Source organism: Pimephales promelas, chromosome 16 (assembly GCF_988280905.1).
Source record: "Pimephales promelas chromosome 16, fPimPro1.hap1.1, whole genome shotgun sequence".
Classification (NCBI taxonomy): Eukaryota; Metazoa; Chordata; class Actinopteri; order Cypriniformes; family Leuciscidae; genus Pimephales; species Pimephales promelas.
This window is the reverse complement of record NC_142784.1, coordinates 7,798,539-7,812,446: the sequence shown is the minus strand read 5'-3', so window position 1 is coordinate 7,812,446 and position 13,908 is coordinate 7,798,539. Positions and strand designations below refer to the sequence as shown.

General features: G+C 38.1%; 2 protein-coding genes across 7 annotated transcripts in view; both read left to right on the top strand.

The window, feature by feature from the left end:
- pik3cb (phosphatidylinositol-4,5-bisphosphate 3-kinase, catalytic subunit beta) overlaps window positions 1–2,938 on the top strand; it is an 87,790-nt gene extending 84,852 nt beyond the window's left edge. For both annotated transcript variants that reach the window (XM_039654198.2, XM_039654197.2), the window contains exon 24: window positions 367–2,938. In XM_039654198.2, the coding sequence (XP_039510132.2) occupies window positions 367–498 (132 nt within the window). In that variant the 3' untranslated portion in view covers window positions 499–2,938. The remainder of the gene's footprint in view (window positions 1–366) is intronic.
- Window positions 2,939–4,905: 1,967 nt separating this feature from the next.
- Window positions 4,906–13,908, top strand: part of LOC120464710 (period circadian protein homolog 2) — a 37,067-nt gene continuing 28,064 nt past the window's right edge. For all 5 annotated transcript variants that reach the window (XM_039654207.2, XM_039654208.2, XM_039654206.2 and 2 more), the window contains exons 1-9: window positions 4,906–5,023; window positions 5,814–6,211; window positions 6,330–6,422; window positions 6,551–6,705; window positions 6,801–6,922; window positions 8,047–8,248; window positions 10,740–10,791; window positions 13,301–13,443; window positions 13,582–13,660. In XM_039654207.2, coding sequence (XP_039510141.2) covers window positions 5,868–6,211; window positions 6,330–6,422; window positions 6,551–6,705; window positions 6,801–6,922; window positions 8,047–8,248; window positions 10,740–10,791; window positions 13,301–13,443; window positions 13,582–13,660 — 1,190 coding nt within the window. In that variant the 5' untranslated portion in view covers window positions 4,906–5,023; window positions 5,814–5,867. The remainder of the gene's footprint in view (window positions 5,024–5,813; window positions 6,212–6,329; window positions 6,423–6,550; window positions 6,706–6,800; window positions 6,923–8,046; window positions 8,249–10,739; window positions 10,792–13,300; window positions 13,444–13,581; window positions 13,661–13,908) is intronic.

Here is a 13,908-nt window from a genome sequence, read left to right as displayed (position 1 = left end):
TCATCAGAAATGATCTTAAAACAGGGCTTTAATTGTAAAATACCAAACTTGTCCTTTAAAAACACTGGAATCATGTGATGGGTATAAATAGTTTTAAACGTTGTAAAGGTTAAGCACTGTTCTTAAATGCCACAGTACTACTTTATGGACAGTCTGGCAGGAATTGCTCTGAATTGAAGAGGCTTCACACACAGATGTTTGATGAACAAACACCCCAACAAGTCAAAAATGAGGAAAAGAACATCACACAAATGAAACCATTAACATTGAATTTGGTCAATGCATTAACTGTGTTAAATGAGATGCCATTCAAAATAGATGGAGAAATAACGATGGAGTGACAGCAGCTGTGTGTTTGTTTTCCAGGACTCTCTGGCATTAGGTAAAACTGACGAGGAGGCCCTCAAACAGTTCCGGCAGAAGTTTGATGAAGCTCTGCGAGAGAGTTGGACCACCAAAGTCAACTGGATGGCCCACATTGTGGCTCACCCTTCATAAACACTAACATCTGGCCACACAAACATCTCTCCAACTGAAGTCAGGGTTCAGCAAAGTGCAGATTTTTGACCTTAGAAAACCGATGGCCACATCTCATGGATCTAAATGATCTTCAGAGGTCTAGAGTCTGCAGGAATAAAGGAAAAACTCGGCATCGAAAATCGACTGTCTCTGACTACAGTAGAGCCGTGGAAAACCCTGACTTGACATTGGATGCAATTGCCGTAGAGAAGGTGACAAAAGAATGAACTTCTGCATTTTCTTCCTACACTGAAAAATCAAAAAACAATGAATAACTCCAGTTTGTCCTTCTGGAGGGAAAGCGGAGTTCCTAAACCTTTTACGTTTTTTTGTTGTCGTCGTTGTTGTTGTTTTTGTACAACCGTGTTAACGTATCGGGACTTTTGAAAACGGACCAATCAGAGCACAAGCTCAGAGGAAGTGCATCTTATCAGACCAAAAGGTAAACATGTGCCCCACTGCACAAGAGACGTTTTGACTTTTTTTTTTTTTAGACAACTGTATGTGCCAGACTACTTTATTATGAGAAATGGTCTTAAAAACACTGGAATCATGTGATGGGTATAAATATTTTATGAGTTTTAAACGTTGTAACTGTTCATATATGCCACAGTACTACTTTATGGACAGTCTGGCAGGCTTCACACACAGATGTTTGACGAACAAACACCCCAACACCCCTCCTCTCGTCTAGCTTGAGCAGATCTCATGTTTGTTGTATGGTGCTAGCCATCAAATATATTCCTTCTTGTCTAAATGTTAAATGTAAGCACAGCATTGTAGCCAAACTTGTGGTTTAATGGTACAGTGCTTGTTTTGGTGCCTGTTCATTTGAGAGAAATTCACAGATTTAAATGGGCTTAAAACTACATATGCCTGCATATTGAAACTCAAGAGGCCTATTTAGTCAAACACAAAAGACTCAGCGGACCAAAAAGGGGAGGCCGTGACAGCTTCTGTCTTCTGACAGCTCAGACAGTATAATAATAATGTCTATATTTGAAAGCACAGACGGTTTTTACTGCTGATAACCTGCTGTCTCTAGTGCTGCTTTTCTTGTTGGCTGTGTGACTAGAGATGTGTAGATGCACTGAGCATGATATTTTTACACTGATTATGCGTATGTGTGAATGGGAGGGAAGACTGTGATATATAGTGAGATTATTACGAGCGATGCCGAGAGTTTAGCGCCAACATTCCAGAGAATTGTACATTCATTTACTGTGCTGTTATGGCATATAGGAGAGTAAGACTTAAGATTTGTGTCTATCAAATAAATTCCGATTTATACTAGAGCAGGTTGTTCTCCAATGTCCATTGGCTCTACTCCATATGCTATTATGGGATGTTTTGATGCCTTAGTGCAATATGCAGACGTGCAACTGTAAACCTGTTATGAGAGTGTGTGCGTACGTGTGCACTCGTGCTGCTGTGTGTTACACTGATGATATAATGCAGGCTTTGCTCTGTCTCGCCCGTTTCATAGGAATTAAAGTTGTTTTCATTGAACTCTATCATTTTTTGTGGGATTTGGAAAAAAAGATTTAGTTAAAATCACTGCAGCTGTGCAAAATTCTTAGACATGTTAGTATTTATTTTCACCAAAAAATACTTTCATTTTTATATTTTGCTGTAGTGAGTCAGATCAGTTTACATTTCCAAACATTAATTTTGCCATTAATTGTAATAATCCTGTGAGATTTTTGTATAAACAACAGCCGGTGCTCCACATGGAGATCTGATCTGAAGAAACGAGACAGGCTAAATCCAGAAGGACTGTTCATACCGGCTGTTGTCATATGAAAATCTCACTGGATTATTACAAGCAATGGCAAAAGTAGTGTTTGGAAATGTAAAACTTATTTTTCCTACTGTCGCACTACTTTTGCACAGTATTGTAGATTCATAGAAAAGACTTGAAATCTGTTTTAAAAAAGGAGACATAGACATCCAAAATGATGACTTTTACATTACAGAGCTGTGCTGGTATATATATATATATATATATATATATATATATATATATATATATATATATACTGTATATGTATATGCAGTAAAGTATTCTGGAATTATTTTTGCTTTCTAATGCAGATCTTGGATAATAACTATGCCAACTATGTAGTGAATGTGAAGCTACGTCACACTGCGTTGCATGCTGGGATCTCTTAAGAGGATCGCTCTCTGCTACTGTAATTATTACTGAGACCTGCACCTTTTGTTTAGTTTTTTTTCCATTAAATGAAACATTCGGTCATTCTCCGTGGCATTGTATGCAGGGAAGAGAAGCTATTTTATTGCATCACATGATCATTTGTTTGAATTGCAGAATTGCAGTCACTGGTTACCTTGAAAGCAGTCGCTGCTGTTTTAGCCAACACGGTAGAAATGTCCCAATAAAAATACAGTATGTGTTCAACCAGCTGATCCATTTCTTTGTCTTTGAGTTTTATTGTCATCATTGTAAATGTTTACTTTCCCATAGGGCCACGGTTGGGAATCAGAGGTTGTGTTGTGGGCCACATTATTTATATATTTCAACACACAACGACCAAAATTAAATCCCTAGTAGCTTGTGATCAGTTTTGTCGTGGTTGTGTGCAAGTTTTGCTAGTAGCCTAAAAAAGCCAATGAACTGAGAGTCATGCTCGCAAAGCTAATGTTAAACCCAACAAAAGTTGGGACATTTTGTAAAATATAATTTAAAAAATTAAGAATCAGTGATTGTTAATTCTCTTCCACTTTATTTAACTGACGGAAGTACAAAGAAAAAGGTCCACATTTTTATTTTGATGGCTCCCAAAAGGTTGGGCCAGAGGCATGTTTTACCAATGTCACATATCACCTTTCCTTTTCATTACAGTTTTTAATTGTTTGGGGATCGAGGATACTAAACTTAGCGCAATCTCGCCTGACACGAGACTGTGGTCGTCCATTTTCATCCACTGTGCGGTGTAGAGTTCCTAGGATCCCAACTTTTCTGTTGCAGCCGTCAAAATCAAAATTTGTTGATTACAAAATACAAGTTGGCCAGTGAAAAGATTGGAAAACTTCTTTGTACTTTTGTCAGTTAAATAAACATTAAACAGAATGAACTAATTGTTTGTTTGTTTTTTACATTTAACAAAATGTCCTAACTTTTCTCGATTTGGGGTTGAAACTTTCAAAAACACTGTGATAGGTAGTGGGTTTAATCAGACATTATTAATAGATTTCTTATCTGGCGTCGTCCTTTATGAAAACTGTCCATGGTTTTGACAAATAAAGGGAAAAAAATAAATTTTAATATAGTTTAACCATAGTATCCACAAATGAACCATGATTTTGCTACATTATCCAAAGTAGGAATATTTGTACTAAAACTGTAATAATACACAAATCCACAGTGTTGTGCAGGTTGTGGTTAAAGTCATGGGTAAGGGTGTAGAGTTTTGAAAACTGTGTTCAAGCAATGAAAAACGAACTAGAGTTTGGTAACTGAGTTACAACAATAAAGGCAATGCTTTTCGTACGAATTAATTTCGGACTGGACTGCTCTGCGTTTTATGATAAACACTTGAAAGACAATTAAGCACACGCTGGCAAAAATTAGTTCCAGTGAAAAATATAAAACGGCAACAGTGAATGATGCTGTTGCACCATCTTGTTCCCACTGATCTGCAATTTTATGTAAGTCTACTTTTTTTTTTCTTTTTTTTTTTAACATAGCAATATTGTGTCTGTCTCATATTCCACTCTGAGAAATCTGGTCACCCAGCTATAAACTAAAGGTTAAACCATGTGAATTGGACCATATATGGCACTAAATACATTTTTAGTGGGGGGACCTCACACAAAAAGCAGCCTAGGGGCCCCTGACAACCTTAATCCGCCCCTGTACAAAACAGTTCACTTAAATAAAATTGTAAAACACATGTAGTTACGTAGGGCAAATAAGTTCTGTCAAAAAATGTCTTGATTTTTTTGCAGTATTAAATAAAGTATACGGATAAAGTATAGGCCCTGCGGTAAAGACGGAGTATTAAATACTCGGAATAACGAATAATATTTTCTCTTCATGTGGGGTAGAAACGGTACAGTTCCACGACATAACGACTGAAGCAGGAGTGGCTCGCGCTCTGACCTGAATTCTGGCACCTCCCCTTCTACCTTCTATTGGCTGGCGCACAAGGGTTCCCATGGTAAACTATGGGTAAACCCCACTGAGTGACGTCAACATGCGCTCATTTGTGAGTGGCTCCGCCAGTCTCTTTATGTAAACCGCCAAGGCGCCTCACGTGGAATCCCATGCTGACGTTATGGATAACGTGAACGAGAATGATTCGTTCACCTAAAAGATTCGTTCAAAAAGAACGATTCGTTCACGAACGTAACATCACTATTCAGAAGAAATCCAACGGGGAAGTATTGTATTATGCGTGTCTCACTCTGACAAAAGTAACCCAGGAAAACATTGATACCAAAAAATTCCTGGGATAAACGTGGATAAAGCGTGCTCTTGCAGGTTTGTGACTTTAGACTACTTATTTTGTTAACATAGATAGATAGATGTTCAAAAAGTGTTGCATAACCTTTTGGGTACTGCGCATGCGCGTGTACTTTAAATCGTTTTGTTTTGTGTAGTTTTCTTATATTTTTAAGGTGTAATGATTATAATACACTAAATATGCGATATTATACGCGTTTTCCGTATTCCTGCGTGTATGCCATTTAAGAACAGCTGTAAAACGAATCGGTATCGGTGGTGGCACGACTTTTACATAACGGTAACTGTGTCAGTGTACCGTGCAGTGCATTGCAGGTCAACGTGTTTTTAGTCCACGTAAGTTACACTGAAGTCTGTCTACATCTGTTAGATAAAGAATATATACAAAAATATAATAAGAAATACAAATAAAATGTTATAAAAACCTATCATGTCTTTCACAATATCTTTATTACCTTTATGAGCAGTACAGACTCGTGAAGAATGAGGAATTAAGTTAAGCCAGTGAGAATTGAGTTTTTGAAACTGCTCTTCATTAATTATTCCCCTGTCATTAACTAATGTTAATTTAAAATTTAAAAACACACATTATAAAAGTGGTGTATTCAAGCCATAAATTGCATTTTAAATGTATTTTGAATTGATTAATTGATTCAGACAGAAAAATTAACATCATGTTATTGACTCTCATGCCAATGGAAGTTTATTTCAGTTTTATTAGCCAAAGATAATATTATGACTTATGAGGTTAATTAATGGCTTCCATTATTTATGAATGAACTTGTCTTACCTTATGCATTTTTCTCAGCTACTACAACAGTTTAATGGGATCAGGGGAGCTTATAACCTGTAAAGCTTGACCATGTCCATGTCAGGTGAGCCCGAGCCGAAGCACTACATGTACAGGGGCGCGTCTCCTGAGGAGGGCGAGCCGGAGTCCTCGTGTGTTTCCATGTCTCACCTGCATCGCATGGGTGAAGCCTCTGCCGGGAGTGACAGCAGTCATGACCCGCACACCTCTCCCAGACCTCAAACACAGATGCATGAGGACATGGAGATGGGTGGAAATGGCTCCAGTGGAAGTGGCACAGAATCTCACAGTAACGAGTCGCAAAGTAATGAATCCCACGGTAATGAGTCTGTGGGAAGTTCCAGTGGAAATGGAAAAGATTATGGAACCATGGCATCATCTGGGAGTAACAAGAGGTGAGATTCATTCAGAGAACACGGCAAGTATGAATAAAAATGCCATCTTGTCAGAAGTAGTTGTTTTGTGTCTCACTTAAATTTGTTGTTCTCTTCACCTCTTATTTTTCTTCTATAGCTCAAACTGTCAAAGTCTTTCCCCTCCCAGTAGCAACAATGCTTTCAGCCTGATCAGTTCAGAGCAAGACAACCCATCAACCAGCGGCTGCAGGTAACACCACCACAGTCATTAAATAGGACTATACGATTCAACCACTTGCAGTGACCCCTCTAAGCATCACAGTGTGTGTTCAGAGGGATTAATAACTGTGTCATTGTGCATGTGTGTTGACTCTGCAGTAGTGAAGAATCAGCAAAGGCTAAGACTCAGAAGGAGCTTTTTAAGTCCCTAAAAGAGCTGAAATATCACCTCCCTCCCGACAAGCGCAGCAAGGGCCGGGCAAGCACACTTCACACTCTCAGATATGCCCTGCGCTGCATCAAACAAGTCAAAGGTCAGACAACCACTAACAAATTCATTTCTGCAGTTTGTATGTGTTTGTGGATGCATAATGTGTAAGCTTGGCATGTTTTTTCTTGGTTTTTGCAGCCAATGAAGAGTACTATCAGATGCTTATGATCAATGACAGTCAGCCCTCCGGTCAGGACGTGCCCTCATACACCATTGAAGAAATCAACAGTATTACCTCAGAATATACACTCAGAAATGCTGTGAGTTGCACACACACACACACACACCTTTAAAGGGTCCTTACTTATGTGTTTAAAAACTATAGTAGTAGAAACATAGTCCTAGACTATATGAGATGGACTGCATATGCAGAACCCGGATTAATCTATATCCACGTTTACATTACAGATTTGCGCATCTAAATGTCGATAAAAAACTATTGCAAAATGACGGCGTTTCCATCAAAGGTGCTATATGTAACTTTTCTTCTAAAATGAATCCTTTTTTTACTGCCTGTGTGTGAAAGGGTTGTAATCACACATCACACGTCATCTTTAGAGAATGATCGATTTTTACGTACGCCAGGTGACCTGTAAATGTGAAAAACTGTTTCCATTGCTGTTTTGCGAAATATTTTTGAATTGCCTGAAAAACCATCTCATGCGAGCGTAAAAAAAAAAAGGTTTGGGATATTTGGGAGTTTTTTTTTGTTTTTTTTTTCAAAAATTGACGTGTTTCCATTGGCCGTATTTTCAATTCGCAATTTCAATTTTTGCAGTTTGAAGGGTAATGGCTTATAACATACAACAGTGTTATTACACTAAAATAAGAATTGTACTTGGAAAGTATTGTATAATTTCTCTATAATCATTTTAATAAAAAAATGGCTTTAGTTTCATGTTTTTAAGTCCAACATAAAACAGAGTTTCATATTGGTGGTTTAGTTGAACAAGATAGCTGGACATAGACACAGTTCAGTTCTTCACCTTTATTGCTATTGACTTTTGGCTTGCTTAGTTGGGGACATTAAATAAGTAACCTTTAATTTAATATTCAACAATATTATTGATCTGCCTGCATTGACACCATTATATGAGAACTGAACTGAGCTGAAGGATTACATCACGGGTTTCTGCAGAGTGGCTATACATATAACTAAATTAATAACTTTTTTACAACAAAAATGAACCATCACTGAACTTAAGCGGGACTGTGACGCTATTTTCTTTTGTTAACAAACTTTGTTGCATTATTTTCACTGTAAAGCTGATTTGAAACAATTTGTATTGTAAAATGCGCTATATAAATAAATGTGACTTGACTTGACTCATTATGGGACAGAAGAACATAAACACAATGTTTGAAACTGTTTTTGTGTGTGAAGGACATTTTTGCAGTTGCGGTGTCCCTGATCACGGGGAAGATTGTGTACATTTCCGAACAGGCTGCAGGAATCTTGAACTGCAGAAAGGATGAGTTCAACGACAGGAAGTTTGTGGAGTTTCTGGCTCCTCGTGACGTCAGTGTGTTCTACAGTTTTACAACTCCATACAGGCTTCCATCTTGGAGCATGTGCACCGGAACAGGTCAGCTACCAATGCAGAGTGCACTGAACTGATTTAAACTACTTTAGTGCTGTCAATGGGTAAAAAATAAAAATTAATCACACTTTTCTGTAATTAATAGCAATTAATTGTGCCTAACATTAGCATGTTTCATATATTTTTATATTGTTATACATAATTTCACAGTGAATCTCCAAATCAATGTCAGTGAATAAATGCATCAAAAAGTCAAATCAAAAAGTGGTGGGGACAATATCAATAATGGCAAAAAGTGGTGGGAAATGTCCCACCTACAAATTACGCCTATGATATACCGCCACTGATATCTCTTAAAAAAAAAACAAGTCTCAGTTTCTGGAGATGAAATGAGTACTTATAGCCATTCAGCTTTACTGTATAAATTGAAAGCCATCATTTTTAATATTTAATTGGCTTTATATAATATAACATCTTTTAATTTAAGTGAACTTTAAACAGTCTTACATAGACATTAGCAGGGCTCAACGCTAAGGTTTTTTTTTCTACCGTTCTTCCTACATGGATTACTCAATAAGCTGGATTTCATGGTTGACGATTTGACATGATAAAGGATTGTAAGGTTCATCCTGGAGTTGCTGTCATAGCAACATGTCCGTAAGCTCAAACCTGCTCGGAAGCAGCTTATTTCATGTAAACAAGATTAGATTGCATCTTTTTAAGTGGAGGTGATACTTAAAGTCTCTCCCAGCCACTGCTACTTTCTTTCAAGAGTACCCTATTGAACCAGGACATTAATAATGATTTAAAAATAAATTTGCGAACAATATCATAATATACAATTTAATCCAGATATTTTAATCAAATACACAAATTCGTTTGAAGAACCATATAAACCTGAGATCAGTTATCATGATTATAAGATTTGGCATATATGGAGTAAGCTTCTATGACAATATCTCTGGATACATGCTATCGTCTATAGGCACAATCCAGGTAGATATTTCACACGGATAGCGTGAGCAGTGAAGTCGCAGCTCGATGATCGGACCGTATAGTGTGAGCACATAAATCCTGAAATTTGGCTTCTATACACATCGCATGTGATTTACTCGTTCAGTGCGAGTAGGTAGGTACCATGCTGAATTCGCACAGACATCGCACAGTGTATGCCTGCCTTAAACTGGCTTGTTTTTTTTGTGTCATGTTTGACTGCATGTTAGAAATATGACTAAGTCAAAAGAATGGTCCAAAAAGTTAAGAGAAGATATCATCTACCTTCGCAAACAAGAAACGGGATACCAAACAATAGCGAAGGCACTACATGTTCCTAGAGACATCGTTGGAAGCAGAGTTTACAAGTTCACAGTTAAAGGAACAGTGGTTACACTACCTGAACGGAGCAGAAAAAGGAAGCTATCAGTGGCTGCAATCAGATTTCTGCAGATACACACTTGAGTGACTGCAAAAGACTGAGGTTTCAGCTTGCACAGTAAGGCTCGTAATAAATGCATACCAGAACTCCAGGACGTACACCACTTCTGACCCAAAAGCACAAGAAAATGATGCTCAATTTGCTACATTGGCCATCAGGTACTGACTTGAACCCCATAGAAAATCTCTGGTGGGATTTGAAGACGAAACTCAAGAATATTACTGAACTGGATTCCATTGATCATGAGGAATGGGCTAGATTCTTCAGAAACCGGGCAGAAGCTGATGTCTGGTTATGCAACTCGTTTGCAGCTGGTCATAACAGCAAAGGCTGTTTTACTAAGTACTAAAGATGTTTGCCATGAATGGGTTAAATAAGTCTGAGACTGCAGAAGTCGTTAAAAGTTACATTTTCAGTTTAATTTGGGGAAGCCACTTGAAACATTTGTGTTGAGCTATTTCAATTACTTTTGTTTGATTTGTTCATTACAATCAGCTGAAAGTCTAAATTTTGCCAACAAGCCTGATTTGCAATCCTATTTAAATCCAAACAGCGACTTTTTTTTTGGTCCGGGCAGTATATACAATAACAGATAAAATAACAGTAATTCCAGTGAAAGTCTTGAATCCAACCAATTTAAAATTCTTATTGGATTGGTGCATCCCTTATTTGTTGTCAAGTATTTTAAAAATTATTTCTTGTTTTGTTCTTCAAATAGTTCTCTCTAAACACAAGATCAAGGTTCCTCTTTGCCTGGCCAGTAGACCACTGTGGACATCCACTTTTTCTGTGATCCTGGTTCTGGAGATTTTCCCCATTCATTTTTTTTTCCCCAAATCAGCTCTGGTCTGGAAGAATCAAACCTTTACAACATTTGGTTTAAGGTCAAATAAGTTTTTAAAAATAGAAGAAGACTGTCTGATTAAAACAATTACTCAAATAACAAAACTGTTTTAAACACTTACAAAATCTGGCTTTAGTAGGTTTGTGTCTGTGAGGAAACAGGTAGAGGGAGATTTTCTCATTTATTCACTCTCTTTATCTCACTCCATTTCTTTCACGTTCATTCTGATCACATTCATCTCTTTCACTGTTTTCCAGAGTCGTCATCCACTGAGTTCATGCAGGAGAAGTCTTTTTTCTGTCGCATCAGGTCAGAGAAATTTATAAGTGTTTATAAATATTAGTGCAAATGTAACGTTTAACTGTCATTATTTAATAGATGTGTTACATATATGTACACTCACCTAAAGGATTATTAGGAACGCCATACTAATGTGTTTGACCCGCTTTCGCCTTCAGAACTGCCTTAATTCTACGTGGCATTGATTAAACAAGGTGCTGAAAGCATTCTTTAGAAATGTTGGCCCATATTGATAGGATAGCATCTTGCAGTTGATGGAGATTTGTGGGATGCACATCCAGGGCACAAAGCTCCGGTTCCACCACATTCCAAAGATGCTCTATTGGGTTGAGATCTGGTAACTGTGGGGGCCATTTTAGTACAGTGAACTCATTTGTGACATGGTGCATTATCCTGCTGGAAGTAGCCATCAGAGAATGGGTACATGGTGGCCATAAAGGGATGGACATGGTCAGAAACAATGCTAAAGGCTGTGGCATTTAAATGATGCCCAGTTGGCACTAAGGGGCCTAAAGTGTGTCAAGAAAATATCCCCCACACCATTACACCACCACCAGCAGCCTGCACAGTGGTAACAAGGCATGATGGGTCCATGTTCTCATTCTGTTTACGCCAAATTCTGACTCTACCATCTGAATGTCTCAACAGAAATCGAGACTCATCAGACCTGGCAACATTTTTCTAGTCTTCAACTGTCCAATTTTGGTGAGCTCTTGCAAATTGTAGCCTCTTTTTCCTATTTGTAGTGGAGATGAGTGGTACCCGGTGGGGTCTTCTGCTGTTGTAGCCCATCCGCCTCAAGGTTGTGCGTGTTGTGGCTTCACAAATGCTTTGCTGCATACCTCGGTTGTAACGAGTGGTCATTTCAGTCAAAGTTGCTCTTCTATCAGCTTGAATCAGTCGGCCCATTCTCCTCTGAGCATTAACAAGCCGTTTTCGCCCACAGGACTGCCGCATACGGGATGTTTTTCCTTTTTATCACACCATTCTTTGTAAACCCTAGAATTGGTTGTGCGTGAAAATCCCAGTAACTGAGCAGATTGTGAAATACTCAGACCGGCCCGTCTGGCACCAATAACCATGCCACGCTCAAAATTGCTTAAATCACCTTTCTTTCCCATTCTGACATTCATTTGGGAGTTCAGGAGATTGTCTTGACCAGGACCACACCCCTAAATGCATTGAAGCAACTGCCATGTGATTGGTTGATTAGATAATTGCATTAATGAGAAATTGAACAGGAGTTCCAAATAATCCTTTAGGTGAGTGTATATTCTTACATTCAGAATATATCTGAATGTTACACTTATGTTACTTATGTAAACTAGATGTCCCTGACCCCGTAAACCTGCACTTTACCTGTCAATCAAATGGTCTTTTGCTATCTGATGGTCGGATTTACTAAACAGCAAATTAGCATGAGAGCAAAATCCCAAAGAATCGCACATTGGGAGTGCAAGTTCTGCCGGTGATCTACTGACAATGTGCAAAATGAAAGAACACAGCAGCTACCTTAATCAAGGGCACCTCAGTCATTTCCTGCCGCTATTGAGAATCAAACCCCCAACTTCGGTCTGACTCTCTAAACATTAGGACAGGACTTCCCCTATATATTACTATATTTCCCTATATTACTGCCAATAATGTAAGGCAATGGAGATTGTCATTCAATGTACTGCTTTAATAGAAAGCCAGTTATATATATATCAGGTGCGGATGATAATCAGGTGCGGGTCATTTACTAACAAAACAGGGACAGAAAATAGCATGGCTTGGCAAACGATATTCGGATAATGTCTTCCTCTGGGGTTCCAAATAAATTAATTAATAGTGAGTAATAGAAATAAATGAAGTAAAGTAAATAAATGAAAAGTTGCACTTCACCAACTATCACAGCATTTCTGGAGCATTTTTTTTTTTTTTTGGCCTTGGGATAGTGGCACAAATACCACTAATCTGACTACCGCAAAGTCGCAAACCTTATAAGTCATGTTTAATTACTTGAGTCTCATCACAAAAATTTTCATCTGAAAGGGAAACTCCTAAACTATGTTCTGTGTAGTAAATCCTAAAAGTATTTTTTTTTAAAGCAAAAAGAGGGTTTGTGTTGGCGCAAGTAAAATCTGGCCCTGTGTATTAGGATGTATTAGTAGAGCAGTGTTATTATGCTGTTTGTCAAAAGTCTAGTGATGCACGCAAGACTTGGTTTAAAATTATCTTTGTGTTTATGTTTTTATGCTGCATTCATGTCATAATTACTGTAGTTTCGAGAAGACAACATATGACGTTATATCCCAAGCTGTTTACTTCTTCGGGCCGCGCATTATGTGTTTTTATGGCACCTCTATCAATGGCTCAATGAATCTGCAGCGGTCAGGTGGTACAATTACGAGCTCTCAGACAATTTCCTTCTTACAAGCCGTAATTGCAAGCTCTATGAGGACGTGAATGCTTTTCACAAGTTGAAAGTACGTAATAGCGGGCGGCATGGCATGAATACACCTGTTTTTGTGTTTAGTGGTGGTAAAGAGAAGGAAGGAGATCTGCAGTACTATCCCTTCAGGATGACTCCATATTTGATGAAGGTTCAAGATTCTGAGCTCTCCGAGGAACATTTCTGCTGCCTCATTCTGGCTGAGAGAGTTCACTCTGGATACGAAGGTAACTCAATGTTGCCCTTGACCTCATGTGGTTACGTTTCAAGCTCTGTTTGTGAATTTAACGAAGATCAATTTGATGAGCATGAATCAAATATAATGATACTAATATTGTCTTTTGATGTGTTTTTCTAAAATGCAGCACCAAGAATTCCACCCGATAAGAGAATCTTCACCACAACACACACACCAAACTGTGTGTTTCAGGATGTTGATGAAAGGTTTGAGTCTATATTAACTATGCAAATACACATGCAAATACTGTATTATGCATAACGTAAGATGGATTAATTTGCAACAATAAGGCAGTGATATATTTACATTTTTCCTCTGGTTAAAGGGTTAGTTCACCCAAAAATGGGTGAACTAACCCTTTAAAACTTGTACACACTTCATGGCCTTTTGGTTGGTAACTTTGCCAAATGGCGTAATTATGCATTTTTGAATCTCAAAACTAAAGAGATTTAAC